Source organism: Lynx canadensis, chromosome E1 (assembly GCF_007474595.2).
Source record: "Lynx canadensis isolate LIC74 chromosome E1, mLynCan4.pri.v2, whole genome shotgun sequence".
Taxonomy (NCBI): domain Eukaryota; kingdom Metazoa; phylum Chordata; class Mammalia; order Carnivora; family Felidae; genus Lynx; species Lynx canadensis.
Genome location: NC_044316.2, coordinates 42,396,969 through 42,411,398, shown reverse-complemented (window position 1 = coordinate 42,411,398; position 14,430 = coordinate 42,396,969). Strand labels below are relative to the sequence as shown.

The 14,430-nt window shown below is 54.4% G+C and overlaps 2 protein-coding genes across 13 annotated transcripts; both read right to left on the bottom strand.

Moving 5' to 3' along the window:
* Positions 1-1,661: 1,661 nt before the first annotated feature.
* On the bottom strand, positions 1,662-3,847 carry HEXIM1 (HEXIM P-TEFb complex subunit 1). The gene has a single exon (XM_030295259.2). The coding sequence runs from the start codon at positions 3,137-3,139 to the stop codon at positions 2,060-2,062; it is 1,080 nt and encodes a 359-aa protein (XP_030151119.1). The 5' UTR covers positions 3,140-3,847; the 3' UTR covers positions 1,662-2,059.
* A 3,850-nt stretch (positions 3,848-7,697) lies between these two features.
* Positions 7,698-13,966, bottom strand: ACBD4 (acyl-CoA binding domain containing 4). 12 transcript variants are annotated; one of them, XM_030295959.1, is made up of 10 exons: positions 13,890-13,966; positions 13,371-13,767; positions 12,985-13,105; positions 12,829-12,913; positions 12,448-12,568; positions 12,110-12,199; positions 11,725-11,834; positions 11,558-11,636; positions 10,835-10,965; positions 7,698-8,406 (listed from the first exon to the last, which is right to left on the bottom strand). In XM_030295959.1, the coding sequence occupies exons 2-10, from the start codon at positions 13,456-13,458 to the stop codon at positions 8,281-8,283; spliced, it is 951 nt and encodes a 316-aa protein (XP_030151819.1). In that variant the 5' UTR covers positions 13,459-13,767; positions 13,890-13,966; the 3' UTR covers positions 7,698-8,280. The 12 variants fall into 12 exon arrangements, with proteins under 12 accessions (XP_030151819.1, XP_030151822.1, XP_032447005.1 ...); XM_030295962.1 differs by having other exon boundaries at positions 7,698-8,403; XM_032591114.1 differs by having other exon boundaries at positions 12,110-12,196.
* Positions 13,967-14,430: the final 464 nt, after the last annotated feature.

Genomic DNA, 14,430 nt, shown 5'->3' with positions numbered 1-14,430 from the left:
AGAGGGCAGTGTTGCTGCCTTTCCACCAAGCAGCCAGCCAGGTTTCTGGGACTACTGCATGACGTCATAGCAGAAGGAAAATTAAAAACACGAAGAAAACTATTTCAAAATAGACATTTAATGTAATTTTAGGCCAAAGGAAAAACTGATCATACATTGTCTTCAGTGGACCATCTGCCAGAATAGGGCCAGCTTAGTCCAGCTTTGAAGGCCCTGAGTCAGTTCTTGACCAGCATTAATTTCCCTTGATTTACTGATTTGTGAATGCTCATGCATCATAAGGTGCGTTTCACTCTTAGAAGTTCCTACCACTTCCACCATTCCATTTAGCTACAAAAGCAAGCTTTCCAGTGGGAGTTTGGCGGGGGGGGGGGGGGGGGTCCCCTTTTCCCTGTAGAGGTTCTTAACCTTCAAGAAGTTTAACAATCTCCTGATTCTCTTGACTGTCTCCCCAGAATAATGTACATATGACACAAGTCTACATAGAAACTCATGGGGTTCATGTATCCCAAGACCCCCTATGGTTTCTAAGGCCCCACGTTAAGGAACCCCTGTGCTAATGATTTGAGCAATGCATCTGCTGTAGGAAAACACTGACACAGCCAGGTGGAGATGGGTTGGATTAACCATGATGACAGGAAGGAACAATCGTAATTTCTTTTTTGTTGTTTTTAAGGAGCTGGAAGTTTACTGAATACACTGCAAGGGAATGGTGGCCAGGATAGCAAAAGAGAGATTGCCAACAATCATCATTTCTTACTATTTTGATTTGGGGGCAGAAATTAATTCTGAGGGCCTCCTTGCATTTTCAAGAACAGAACTACTCCAGAACCTAAGCAGCTATTAGGAGATTGAGGATAGCGACTGCACAAGGAATGTGCAGGGTTCCCACTCGGCCCATAAGGACTTAATTTAGCTCCCGAACCAGAAGCTTTACATTTCATTTGCAGTGAGGGGGCATTTCTAATTTTGGCTTGACCCTCATGAAAAGGTGGACAGCTCCTGTTCCTTTTTTTAGTATAGGGAGCACCTAAGTATTAGATAATTAGGGTAAGTCCTTGGAATGCCCCAAACAGCCATTTCCTCTATAAATCCAATATTCCCTACCTCTAAACATCTTAACAAAGAGCTGCCACACAAGTTTATTCAACCATTGCTTGCACTAAAAAAGCAAGGGGTTTACCAAGAGCTTCTTTCAGACATGCAGGAGCTTCTTCAAGCCGTATTGGGGAGGTGAAGGGATTACTAAAAACCTATTTGTAGGAATGAAATGAGACTGTCCTTTGTCTAACCTAACAAACTACCAAATTAGGTTGGCTGTTGAGAAGCAGAATTAAATTCTAAGCTTCTGACTGTAGCCACTTTCTGCTCCCCAAGCACCCGCCACTGGATTATTTCTCCAGCATCAAAAAATTAAAACCAAGGCACTAAGCAAGCACACTTAAGTATTGAAGGTAATTAAATCTTTATATTTTGCCTGAACTGTATTTTGTAGCACACTAAAACCCATTCAAGGGAAAAATCAGCAAATTGAAAACTGTCCCATTAAAGATTTTTTTCTGCAAACTGACTAATGATTTCTTTACCCCCCCCCACACACACAATGCACTTAAAATAAGCCAGCACTATTTGAATTAGCTCTAGAAATCACACTGAAACTGTTACATTTACAAATATTAAATTTATTATAACTAGAATGAATTTAATGGTTCTCAGATTTGGCCACCTTATAGCTCCGTTTAAGGAGGGGATTTTTAACAGAAAAATGCATCATAACTTGGTCAAGTTACTTACACATTAAAAAAAAAAAAAAAAAAAAACCCTAACTAAAAAGGAAAACAAGAAAAGCAACCCTTCAGTTTCACATAATTAAAGAACAGGAAAAAAGCACGCAAGCTACATCATAGCTAAATTTACCAAACCAACCAAAGCCGGGGGGATTTTCTCTTCTGATTATGTGTCATAAAAAGGTCCGCTGTCGTATATACACATGTGTATAATGTTACATTCCATCACTGTAAAAAGTCCCCTTTGCCCCCTCCCCCCCAAAAGTTTCAGTCTAGTCTCCAAACTTGGACAGAGGCGCTCGCTCCTGCTGCCGGTGCAGTTCGTTCTCCGACAGCAGCTGGAGGTTCTCGGCGCGCAGCCGGTCCAGCTCCAGCTCCAGCTCCCGCACACGCGCGTCGTCGCCTCCCAGCCGCTTGCTTTCCAGCCGCAGCCGGTTATTCTCGTCCTCCATGCGCGAGAGGCACTTCTCCAGCTCCAGGTACTCCTTGATGAGCTCCTGCTTGCTCATGTTCTGCAGACTCTCCGCGTGGTACCGCTCGTACGTCTCCGAGAAGTCCCGCTGCAGAAACTCGCTGCCATCTCCTCCCATCCCGTCGCTTCCCCCATCCTCCTCGCCCGCTTCTTCCATGAAGTCCTCATCGCTGGTGTCGTCGGATTTGGCAGCGGCCCGCTTGGGATAGAGACCGGTTTTGAGATCCGGCTCCTCCTGGTCGTGATCATCCATGAGAAACTGCGTGGTGTTATAGGGTGCGACAGGCTGGCCCTTGGCGAACATCTCAGCTCGAATCCTTGAGGCTCGCAGGCTCTGTTTCTCGTCGAACTTTTTCTTCTCCTCCCAGGTCAGCTTGTAGTACGGTTTCCAATGCCGCTTCTTCTTGGAGGGGCGTCTCCTATGTTTTTTCTTGCCCAGTTGCCTCTGCTGCTGTCCCCACGCCTCCTCGCCCCCTGCAGCAGGAGCCCCCAACTTGTTGGCCTCGGAGTCGTGACAGGGCTGTGCGAGCGGCTCGGCCTCGGGCCTCGGTTCTCCCCCGGCTGCCGGCAGGGGGGCTCCGCCAGCGGACAAATCATCCCTATTCTGGCCCTTCTCGCTTGCCTCCGGGCAGTTAGCTTCTGGACGGACCGGGGTCTGCAGGGGAGGCGGCTGGGGCTCCAAGCTCCCTTCCCCCTCCTGCCCCGGACGGCCACCCGACTGGGGGGACGCTCTCGATTGCCACCTACTGTCCTCCTCGGGCACCCGCTCCTCCGCGCCTGGGGGGCGATCGGGGTTCCGCTCTTCAAGAACAGCAACAGCACCTGTACAGTTGCTAGTTTGAGGCTGGTGCTGGTATTCTGACAAGAGTGGCTCGGCCATGGCTAATAGAGTCCTCTTCTCGAAGTTTGAAAAATTTTGGCTGTAAGTCCTTAAGGAAAAAAGAGGCTTTTCTTTTCTTTTAAAAAACGTCCAGCAGAGTCCTCTTCGGTCTGTAATTCCTGCAGTGACGCCTTTAGCCAGTCCTTCTGTCAACAAACTCCAATTGCAACTTGGGAGAGCTCAAGTCAATAAAGGGTTAAGTGCCCACAACGCGGCCAGCTAAGCGGGTCCGGGGGGGTGCAGCAGCAGTAACAGTACGTAATGTGCAAAGGGGGTGGACCTCAAACCTCCCCGCAGAGCGCCCCCACGATCGAGGAGTTGGTGGCCAAGGAGATGAGGTTAAGTCCAACGGGTTAAACCCAGCCCCGAAGGGGTTAAAACTACCCGATGACGCTGCCTCCGAGGGGCCGAATCCACAAAGGGTTAAATCCCCTGCCGCAGAGCCCACAAGGGGTTAAAGTCCCAGAGCCACCTCCTCCCACTTCCACGGGTGTCGCTCCAACCCGAGCTCCCAGTTCCCTAGGCCCGGCCGGAGCCTCAGCCGAGGACAGACAAACTCATCTCCCCTTTGGCTCGATGCTCGGTTCAGCTCAGATCTCCACCGCCTCCTCCTCTTTTCCTCCCTCCCTCCTCCCCCTTCCGACAGCAACTCTTCCGCCTCCTCCCCCGACTCCCCCTCCCAACCTGCCTCTCCACCTGCCAACTTCCAACTGCTGCCTCCCAGCCCTCTGCGCCCCTTTTATATAGAAGCCTGGCCGCCCCTCCCATGCGCATGCGTAACGGAGTCCCCATCTCAGGAAGCTGGGAGTCGTAGTTCTCATCCTTCAGGCCCGCCGTCCTCGCGCGCCGTGCGACGTAGCCAATCCCAGAACGCGTAGGGGGCGATTTCCAGGCCGCCTCCTTCTATCGCACATCCCTCGCTAGAGAAACGTGAGTGACCATTGGTCAGGAGTCACAAGTCTCGCCAAAGAAGGAAAGCCAATCACAGAGAAGATGGGGCGGGCTTTGGACCATACCATTCTGCTTCAGGAATACGAGAAGATTCGATAGCCTCTGAGGGCCTACACAGAATATTTTTATGAAAAGGTGAGTTTTAGAGGCTATTATCATATTCTGTCCTCAGCGGAAGGGTTCTGAAGGTCATAAACATTTGTTAGTTAAAGCAAAAATGGTATATTCCTAAAAAGTAGTCCCTAAAGTGTAAAAGAGGATTAAATTCTATAAAGAGAGATATTGGCCTACAACTAATAACTCTTGATTCTTAAGATTACAGGAATGGCTTCAAGGTGCGTGTGGTTAGTGCCTGGGACTGACATTTGCGGAAGGATACTGTGAACACATTGTAAAAAAACGAAAAGCGTATGAAGAAGTAAACAAATGAAGAATAAAAAGTGCCGTCTTAAAGGGACAGTGTGACTGCATTAGTGCAGCAACCTCGGACTAGGCCTCGGAGGATGAGAAGGCAGGTTCGAGTCCCGGGTGACTTCCACCCTGGGACTGGTTTTGGGACGCTTGGCGAAAGTGGCCGAGTCCCAGTCCAGGTCTGGTCTTTCGGGGCCCCCGCCGTCCAGGACCAATGCAAAATGGTGGGCCGTGACCGAGCCTCTCTTCTGGGCGGGGCTCCGGGAAGCGCGGGGAGTGCATCCAAGGCTCCGGGGAGATCCCGGGGCGGGAAGGCCTAGCCCCCGGGCCTCAGCCTTGGCTTCTGTCAAACAAAAATGGCCTCCTGGGGCCGACTTGATCTCTTCACTTCCGAGCCGACCGGGAACATTTCCTGAGGCCTGACAAGGCAGTCGGGCCAGTTGGTGGACCTCGATTGCGGGGGAGGGACAGAGCTCAAAATTAATCCTGAGTTTAAATAATCAACCCTGGCTACCCGAGAGAGAAGGGGTACCATCCACAGAGGCCCTTCCTCATCAGTGGGCGCTGGGCAGCACTGGGAGGAAACAGAGCCGGAGTCTTCCCCAAGGAGGAGGTCTTGCCCGGAAATGGGGACAGGGGGATTCTGGCCCAGGACTGGGGTAGATTCATGGGGGAGGGAGGGTGACACAGTCTCGAGAAAATTCTCCAGATTCCAGGCTCCGGCCCAGAGGACAGGGCCCTGGAGTAGCCCAAACTCGCCGCTCTAATCGTTTAGGCCTAAAATGTCAGCGTAATCACAGCATCTCCCTCTTGACACACACCCAGTGACCTATTCTTATTATTTCTTCCTTAATACTAGTGTCTTACGTTTGACATATAACATTGCTTTTGCACACAGAACCACTTGACCCCACCACAGACCAATGAGTTAGGGTAAGGATGATTGTCTCCGTTTTAGAGGTAAGAAGTCTCTAGGACTCAGAGAAATGAAGTGACTTGTCCAAGGTTACATGACAACTAAGGGGCACTTCTTGCTAGAACGAAGGTCTCTGTGACCCCCATTTTCCATTTCCATTTCCAACAGCTTCAGTCTAAGGCCCTCATTTCTTCATTTAGCAAACACTTGTTAGGAGAAACTATGATGAATGAAATGTCATCTCTGCTGCTCATGGACAGTGTAGAGAAACCATTAAACCACAGTGAGCCAAAATGGCAAGTGAAGAAAATCCTGGTAGGATCTTTTGAGCCAAGCTGCTCAGAAGTTGGGAATTATGGACAGGATGCGTGGGGGAGGTGTCTTCTTGGCTTTCTCTGAACTATGAAGCGTTTTCAGGCCTAGTAGCGTGAAGAAGAACATTTTATAAAGAGCAAGCATCGGGTCCGAAGAAAGGACTTGTCTGGGAACTCAGTGGTTCCGTGGGGAGGTGGTGATGGGTATGCCCCAAGGGACAGGCAAGGAAGACTGCCTCTGGGGCACAACCAAATGTTTTGAAATTGCCCACACAAGCCCCTGAGCTTCCAAGAATTCAGGTGCATCTGAAAAGCATGGCCTTCTTTGTGCTCCTTAATCAGTCCTGCAGGGCTCCCTGTAAGCAAGAGCTGCCCCCCACACTGAGAGCTCCCTGAGAAAAGGGGTTTTGCAGAGAACTTGAATGGGAGTCAGAGACCTTTGTATTGTTAAAATTTCAGACTCCAGAGGAGTCCTGGGTACTCTCATTCAGGGGGATTGAAAGGTATAGCTGAGCCCAGCCAGCCTCAGTTTACTGGGCAGGGCTCATTTGTCATATGTGGGGAGGGGTGGGCAGATGGATAGGTTGTGGGATTCTAGAATTCTGTCAAACAAGAGGCCAGGCACCTTGATGTTAACGGAGTTTTAACCCATCGCCAACCACTTTACATGTCTTGGTCATTTAAACTCTAGGACTGCCTTATGATGAAGAGATCTTCATCCTTATTTTACAAAGAAGGCAGCCCAGGTTCAGAGCAGTTAAGAATCTTGCCCAAGTCACACAGCTAGTTGTGTGCCCATGCCTGCATCCCCAGCACCACTTTGCTCCTTCTCCCACTACCCTGCTGTTGTCCATCCTTCACACAAGGGTTTATTCAACCTCTGCTTGCGAATCTGGACTGGACCGCGGAGCAGCAGGGCCCCTGTGTCTGTTTTGAGGGACACCCTCCCCACCTTGGAAGAAAGACTGACAGTCAAAGAGTGACTGAGGCTACCAGTGGGTCGAATGATACCCAACCTTGGGCAGTGGTCAAGGCCAGGGGTTGATACAGGGAACCTAGGAATTTAAGGGTCTCCAAGAAGGAGACTTCAGAACTACCTCTTCCTCACCCAGGGTAGGAAGGTCCTGGGGCCCAGGCGGTGGCAACTGTGGCCCTCTGCAGATGGGGACCCTGGCCAGTGGCCTGTCAGGGGCCAACACTAGGAGGCGCTCGGGGTGGCGGATTCGCCACCGAATACAGGACACTGCTAGAGCCAGGGCGGCCCCACGGGGTGGGGGCGGGGGCGACAGGGCTGTCGGAGACCAGAAGGAGGCCAAGGCCGCCCGGCGATGAGAAAAATAAGTTCGGGGCCCGAGCAGCGGGCGTCACCCGGAGCTCTGTGCCCACGCGGGCGCTCTGCCCACCCCGACGGGGGCTCCCAACGAGCGGCCCCGCCCCCACTCCTCAGGGTGGGGCGGGGACTAGGCTCCCGCTGGGTCTTGGCCTTCCAGAAAGTTCCCTGGGAAAGCCCGAGCGCGGAGGTCACGGGCGGGGACACCGGGAACGAGCAGCTAAGGAGGGGGAAGCGGGCGGTGGGCACTTCCGGGGCCGGGGACCCGAAGCCCCTTCGCTGCGGCCCGCGCACAGGGCAGCGAGCAGCCGCCCATCGGTCCCGGCGCCGGCTTCCTCTCCACCCACCACCCCCCAGCTCGCCAGACGCCCCCCTCCGACGGGGCGGGGGCGGGGGGAAGGTCGCGACATGGCCCCACCCCCCGGCCTTGGCGGCGATAGGCGCCGCTCCCCTCCCTCGGCCGCCCCGCCCCCTTCGGGCCCAGGGCCCCAATGCTCCCCTCTCCTGCCCCGGGAGGAGAGAAAGCCACCGGCCTCTCGGGACCGTCCTCGGGGGTACTGGGGGTGGGGCAGGGAAGACTTGTGCCTTGCGCGCCCGGACCCGGCTTCCCGCCTCACTCCGTGGGGACCCAGAAGGCAGAAGATCAAGGTCTTATTTTATTTAGTGAAACATTTGTGAGTCTTCCGTGAAGACGTCCTGAGTGTGTATGTGCAGGGGGAGGGAGACCAGCAAAACGGAGCTCACTCCCCTGCCCCCAACTCGGCCGGGCCTCCTGGCCTTCCTCCCGCAGCCTCTCAGCCAATCATTCTTCCAGGCCCCGGCCCAAGTCCCAACTTGCCCAAGAGCTGGGCCTCCACCGGGAGAGACTGGGGTGGGAGAAGAGTCAGGTGACCCAGAGGGTGGGGAGGGCGGAGGCTGAGACCCGGCAGCCCCGCCCCCGAGTCACGGCCAACTCAGAACCCGGGACGTGCACCACTACTGCACCCTCACCAGGGAGCCTGGGTGTTTGGGCGGGAGAGGAGAAGGTGTTCATGTGAAGCCGCGGGGAAGGATGGGCTCTTAAATGGCCCCCCGATAAGGGAGCGGTGCAGAGGCAAACACTGAATGGTGGGAACACAGAGTTAATGCTGTTCTCCTAAACCCTAGGAAGGCTCAGGGCACAGCAGGACAGGGGGCTCATAGCCACCTCAGTTGGCTACAGAGACCCCTCCACTGAGAGTCACCTCTTCTGGGTCCGAAACTGTCGGAAGAGCCACTGGACGATGAAGGGCCACAGGAGGAAGAAGAGCAGCGTGGGACCCGAGAGCCTGAGGGGCCATGGCCGGGCACCGGGCGGGGTCCTCTGCTGCCGAGAGGGAGGGAGTCAGGGGCCGGCCCAGGCTTCGGCACAGACCGGGCAATTCCTTAGGAACCTGCTTCCCGAGCTAAGTGGGAGTTGTGCCTCCCTAAGATCACAAGAACTGAGAGAGGGAAGGCCCTACCCCTGAATCTGCACCACTAGAAAGGAAAGGCTCCGGGGGTTCCCAGTGTGTCCCTGACAGCTGACCTCCAGTGCCCTCCCGCATCCTCCTCTGAGGGCAATCCCAGGTGCCAAGGGGCCTGTAGGGGCTGCGCGGTGGAGAGAATGGCTTCTAGGCTGTTTCTACTGGGCCACAAAGCCGTGGCCCCGTTGGTGTGGCCTGAACACCCAATATTATAAAGGATGTGCCATATATTTCAAATGGTGCTCAGAGTTTAGCTTCTAAATCTCATTCTCTGCTAAAAGGAGCCAGGGCTCCTTGGAGAAGTGGCGAATTCCAGGTCCCGAGCAGGGAAGGCAGAGGTGAATGTGGGACATTTTGTACCAGAAAACAAGGAAACTTTTAAAGATTAATGAGGTCATGTTATAAGAACATAGGACCCCGCTTGAAAGGGTCTCCATTGACCAAAATTGTGCCAGTCTAAGCATCACAAAGAATAATTTCAGTTGATTGAGAGACTGAATCTTTAAAATCCATTAGTCCATAATGATACTCAAAGAGAAAGTTGGAAATTTGTCACTGTTGAGGTGGCTGTTCAATCAACTCCTTACTTTAAGATAGGTAATTAAAGAGAATGAATTAAGCACTCATTCTGCCTTTCCATAAGGCACTGTACTTCAGGGAAATCCTAGATGAAACTCTACAGTAAAGTGTCACCCTAATAAATGTTAAAAGAATAAGAGAATTTAAAAGTCAACGTTTCTTTTTTCCAAATAAATTATTGATCCAGGCAGGGCTTATCCATTAATTGTCAAAAATCACGTGGCAAATGGGGTCACGGGGAGCAGGACATGCCCTGGCTGGCAAGAGGAAAACACGACTTAACAGTAGTGAGATCGGACCGGCACTCCTCCTTCATCCACGCCAGTGGTCCGTGCTAGAATCATTAACTGTGGGACATCCAGATATGTGTCCCCTGATGTGCAGAACATCACATGTGACATAATCTGGTCATGTAAACGAGCCAGGAGGATGTAATCAGAGAGACCTGAAGGGAACCTTCTCCTGGACCACTGGCCCAGTCTCAGTAAGCCAGTAGCAAGGAGAAAGCACCGGTCTAGATTAAAGGAGTCTTAAAGGACGGAGAAGCCACACGCAGCACATGTGCCTGGACTGGACAGACAGAGCAGCTGGAAAAGGCAATTTCGGGACAGCTGGGGAGATTTCGATTTGGATTGGGGATGTGACGATACGAAGTGTGTGCTAAAATATTGTCCTCTCGGGCTAGGTAGTGGAATGTTCTTATTTTTAGAGATGGAAAACCAGCTATTTCAGGGTGGAAATCACAATCTTCAGCATATAAAATGAGTTAGAAGTAAAATAAATAAATAAGCCTTGCGGGGGTGGGCGTTGAAAGATGGGTCTGAGGAAATTCCTGCCACCCTGGCTGACACCCACTGTGTCAAGGGGATTCAGGGTCACCCAGGTGATCCCCCACGTCCAGCAATTTAGCCGTTTCCTGCCCCCACCACCCCAGGCTTCTCAAGAACAGACCTACTCCGTCAATGGGGAGTCCCAGCTTTGGAGGGAGACAGACCTGAGGCTGCTCTCAGCTCCGTCACTGGATGTGAATAATAATAATAGTAATTGGAGAAGTGCGGTGGACATTGCCTCATCTAAGCCTCACAGCAGCTCTGTGAGGTTCCTCTGGGCTATGTGCCCTCAGGTGAATTACCCAGCCTCTCAGACACTTGGTTTCCTCTTCTGGAAAAGGGAAATGAAAAGCAAAACTAGTTCCTAGGGCTGGGCGGATTAAATGAGGTAATGAAGTACGCGTTTGTTTGGCACTCAGTTGGGGCTCAGAGACTGGTGGCAGCGACTGATGCTGCAGGAGCTCAGGAGCAGAGGTGTGAGGGCCAAGCAGATCTAGGAGTAGAGGGGAGGGAGGGAGGGGCACAAGGGCTGAGTCACTTGGGAGCAAACCCTAAATCTGGCAACAGGGCCCCCCCAGCCCCAGTGCAAAGAGCAGGCACGTCCTGGCCTTCCAAACTGTTGGAATTAGTGCTCATGTTCAGTTTCTATTCCGGCAAGAGCAGGAAAGGAGGGCCTCCCCCATTCTCCCTTCCAGGGTGGAAGCACTTCAGTCCCCCCGACTGCCCTGCCTGCAACGAGAACCACACCACTCTGAAGAAGGCAGAGGTGTGGGCAGGTGGGGAGTTAGGACGAAAGACAGAAGTGGCTCCACGAGGAGCCCAGAACAGAGAGCCTTGGAGTCCTGTCTCTATCTTGCCCTGGGCCCTGGGGGCGGCTCACCTGCTCGACGACGCTGGGCAGGCTCTCCAGGTTCTGCAGTCTACCCTGGACATCCCGCATGCTCTCCTGCAGCGCCCGAACAGTCCCCACCAGCCACGTGTCCAATTCCTGGGGCCCCAGCGGGCTGCCCTCTGCAGAGCACAGACACACAGGGAAGGGGACTCAGGAGGCAACTCAGCTAGGGACAGGGTGGTGGCAGGCTGGGGCGGGTCTGGGCAAAAGTAATAGTAGATAGAGGGCGATCCCTGGTACCAACTGTGATTTCTATAAAATCCATCCATGTGGCTGAGTAATGGGCTGCCAGGGGTTTGAATCCCAGCACCGCCACTCAGCTGTGTGACTTTGGCCAAGTCAGAAGCTTCTCTGAGCCTCATTTTTGTCTCCTGAAAGTTAGGGGGAAATGTCATTGCCTTCACAGGGCTGCTTACTCAGAGGAATAAAGGAGATAATATTTATGAAAGTGCCCTTAAGGGACACGGCACGTACGGAAATCCTAGAAGGGGATTGGACCGAAATCATTGTCCTTTGACAGTCCCCAATGGGAGGCCTACAAAGATGGGGCTGGGCAGGGACTTTGCCCATCCAGGCTGGTGTCTGGCTGTCTGGCAAGTGCCTGGTGCTGGACTTTCACCTCTGCCCCAAGAGGGCAGTCAGGGGAAAGCCTGGGGGCACCAGAATCACAGGGAATGGCGGAAGCGGGTGAAGGGTCAGACGAGGGCTCACCTTTCTCTGCGGGGAGCGGGGAGCTGTTTCTGGTGTCAGGCTCTCCTCCAGGGGCTCCCTTCTGCTCTGTCCAGACCTGCTGAGAGGAGTCACAAGATCCAAGGGTGGGAGTAGGGCAGCCAGGGCACAGTGGGGTGGGGAAGGCAGGGAATGAGGGATAGTCTCACCAGCTCAGGTTCCAGCTGCTCCAGGGAATCACAGAAAACCTCGGAGTCCAGGTCCCTAGGTGGCTGGGACTCTGGGGAGGGGATAGGTGACACTGGTGACAAGACGGGGGCTATGGAAAAAGGCGAGGGGGTGTTCAAGGAGTAAAGGCACCTGCTCTGGGAACACGAGAGATACTGCCATGGGAGGCATAGATGGGTCCCAGAAGTGAGGTCCTGGAACCAGAGTCCCAGAACCTGCCCCCTGGCCTTTGCAAGCACAGGAGGTCTCAGTGTCTGTGGGCATGAATGAGGTGTGCCATCCAGCCTTCTCCCCTTACCCACCCCACTGGAAGCTCCCCACCCACCCTCTGGCTTTGGCTGTCTGTCCCTCCCCCCAGGCACTGACCTGGATTTGGGAGTGCTGGTTCCCTGGGGGGGCAGAGAAGCTCTGGGGCAGCCCTGGCATCTCCATTCAGTGCCTGCTCTTTCCAACCTGCTGAGACACGGCACCCAGAGGTGGGGCTGGGAAGAGGCTGGAGCTTCCCAGTGAGATCAGCCCCTGCTCCTCATGAGCCATGGGCTCTGCCTGAGACCCACTCCATCAGGGGCGCTGGTTGGAGTGTCTACAGGGACATCACCTGGAGCCCTCTACCCCCAAATCCCCCTCCACCTGAGCAGCCCCCTCTGCCTGGACCTAAGAAAGTTCACTCAGCACTTGTGGAGCTCCCAACCTGGGGGCCTGACCTGTGACCCTTCTCAGGAAGGTTTCCGGGGGCCTCGGCATATCAGGGATCACCTGGTACAGGGGCTCGAAGTAAGCAAACATGTCCTCTGCCACCTCGCCCAGGGGCACCGTGTCGATCACCTGTGGGGCAGGGTGTCTGTTGGAGAGGGGCCTGCCCCTCCTACCACTGTCCTCCTATCCCACTTGAACTGGGTCCCCTCCACCCTGTGCCCAGTCAGGGACCAGAGACAAGCAGGGTTAGAGAGATGGCATGTAGGTAGTAATTCCCACAGGGGTGTCAATGTGCAGGAAACCTAATGGGGGTCAGCCCTGGAAGGGTAGAAGATAGGCCACCTAGCTGGGACCTTGGGGACAGAAAGAAGCCTGCAGCCTCTCCCTACCTTCTGTGCCACCAGCTTCATCTCAGTGATGTAGGCAGACATGGCCTCCTCCCTGCTCATCTTGCCCAGGCTGTTCCAGGCATCCCTGGGGGGCAGAGCGCTGTGAGAGGCTGGTTGACAGCTGAGGCTTGTTTGCCCGGTGGGTAGGGGGCTCACCACTTATATCGTCCTATTGGGTCCCAGAACCCAGGCCGGGGGACGAGGCAGGGCCCCATGGTAGCTTGCTTGTAGTAGCTATAGAATCTCAGCATCTCTTCGTAGGAGGGGCGGTAAGAGCCTGGGCAGGGGGTGGGGAAGTGGAAGGCAGAGCATCACCCCCAGCTCCAAGAGAGTGGAAGTGGGGGGAGAACCACCCACCCTTGGAACGGACAGAGATGGTGAGGGGTCCCACTCAGCTGGACTGGGACAGGAGGCAGAGGAGATCCCCAGGGCAGCCCAGGCAGGGACTTATCGGCAAAAACTGCAAGGATCAGAGCCTCCTGGGAAACCCCAGGCAAACCCCAATCTTCTTGACCCCCAAGTGCAGGTCCCAGCGCCCTCACCATTCTTAGGCAGGTTCTGAATGACACTGACTGCGGCCTGGAACTGTTTCTGGCAGTCCGGTTCTGGGCTTTCATTCTCGGTACCCATACCGCGCGCCTCTGAACCTTGGGGACCTACTTTTGAGCGACTCTACAAGAACAAGCTTCCGTATGAGCAGACCTCCACGGTCCACCCTGGCACACACCTCTGTAAGCCACTGGTCCACTTTCCAGAGGGGAAAACTAAGCTCTACACCCGAGTCAGGTGCCCCGGGAGGTCAGAAGCTGCAGCTGAGACTCCTTTTCCTACCCCAGGGCAGCACGGGTGGGGGCCAAGGCGGGCGGATAGGACCTCGGTGGGTGGGTGGAGGCAGGTGCCAAGAGCCGCTGTCCCTCTCTAGACGCACATTTCCAACTCCTAGACCGGAGAATGGGCAAGCCAAGAGGAGTCAGGGCGGGGCCGACACTCTCCCACCTTGGTCCTCCACTCCTTCTGCCCTGGGGTCCCCCACCCCAGCCACCCGGCCATCCGGCACTCACCCTGCAGCGCCTAATACGCGGACTAAGGTCCCGGTCTCGCCACTAGCCGGAGGCTTCCGACTGACCTCCGGGCCCAATCTGACCGTGATGTGGACGCAGGGGGGAAATTTAGGCCAATGAGAGGGCTCGTTTCAGCTTCTGCTTCTATACCTCAACCACTCAGCATGGCCCTTTCAAGGTTATGCAAATAGTTTAGCTGTGGCTCTCCCAATCAGTAGAGGCGAATCCGCCGGCCGGCTCCCCAACCTTGGAGGACCAGAGGCGGGAGGCAGCGCCACCTGGTGGACGTAGTAAAATAGCGCGGAGTCCTCGCGCCCCCTGGTGGAAACCTGCGTCTGTCCTCCGAACCCAGGTCCTGCAAATCTGAGCAACCCAATTCAGCTCCTTAGACCCGCCCTCCCCTCCCCGCCCCGCCAGGCGCTGGGAATTAAAAAAAAAAAAAATAAAGGAGTTATGTCCTGGAGGAAGAGCGGGTTCTGGAGGGGTTCTGGAGGAGGGACATTGGAGCTGAGTTTTGGAACACGTAATTGTAAACCAGGAG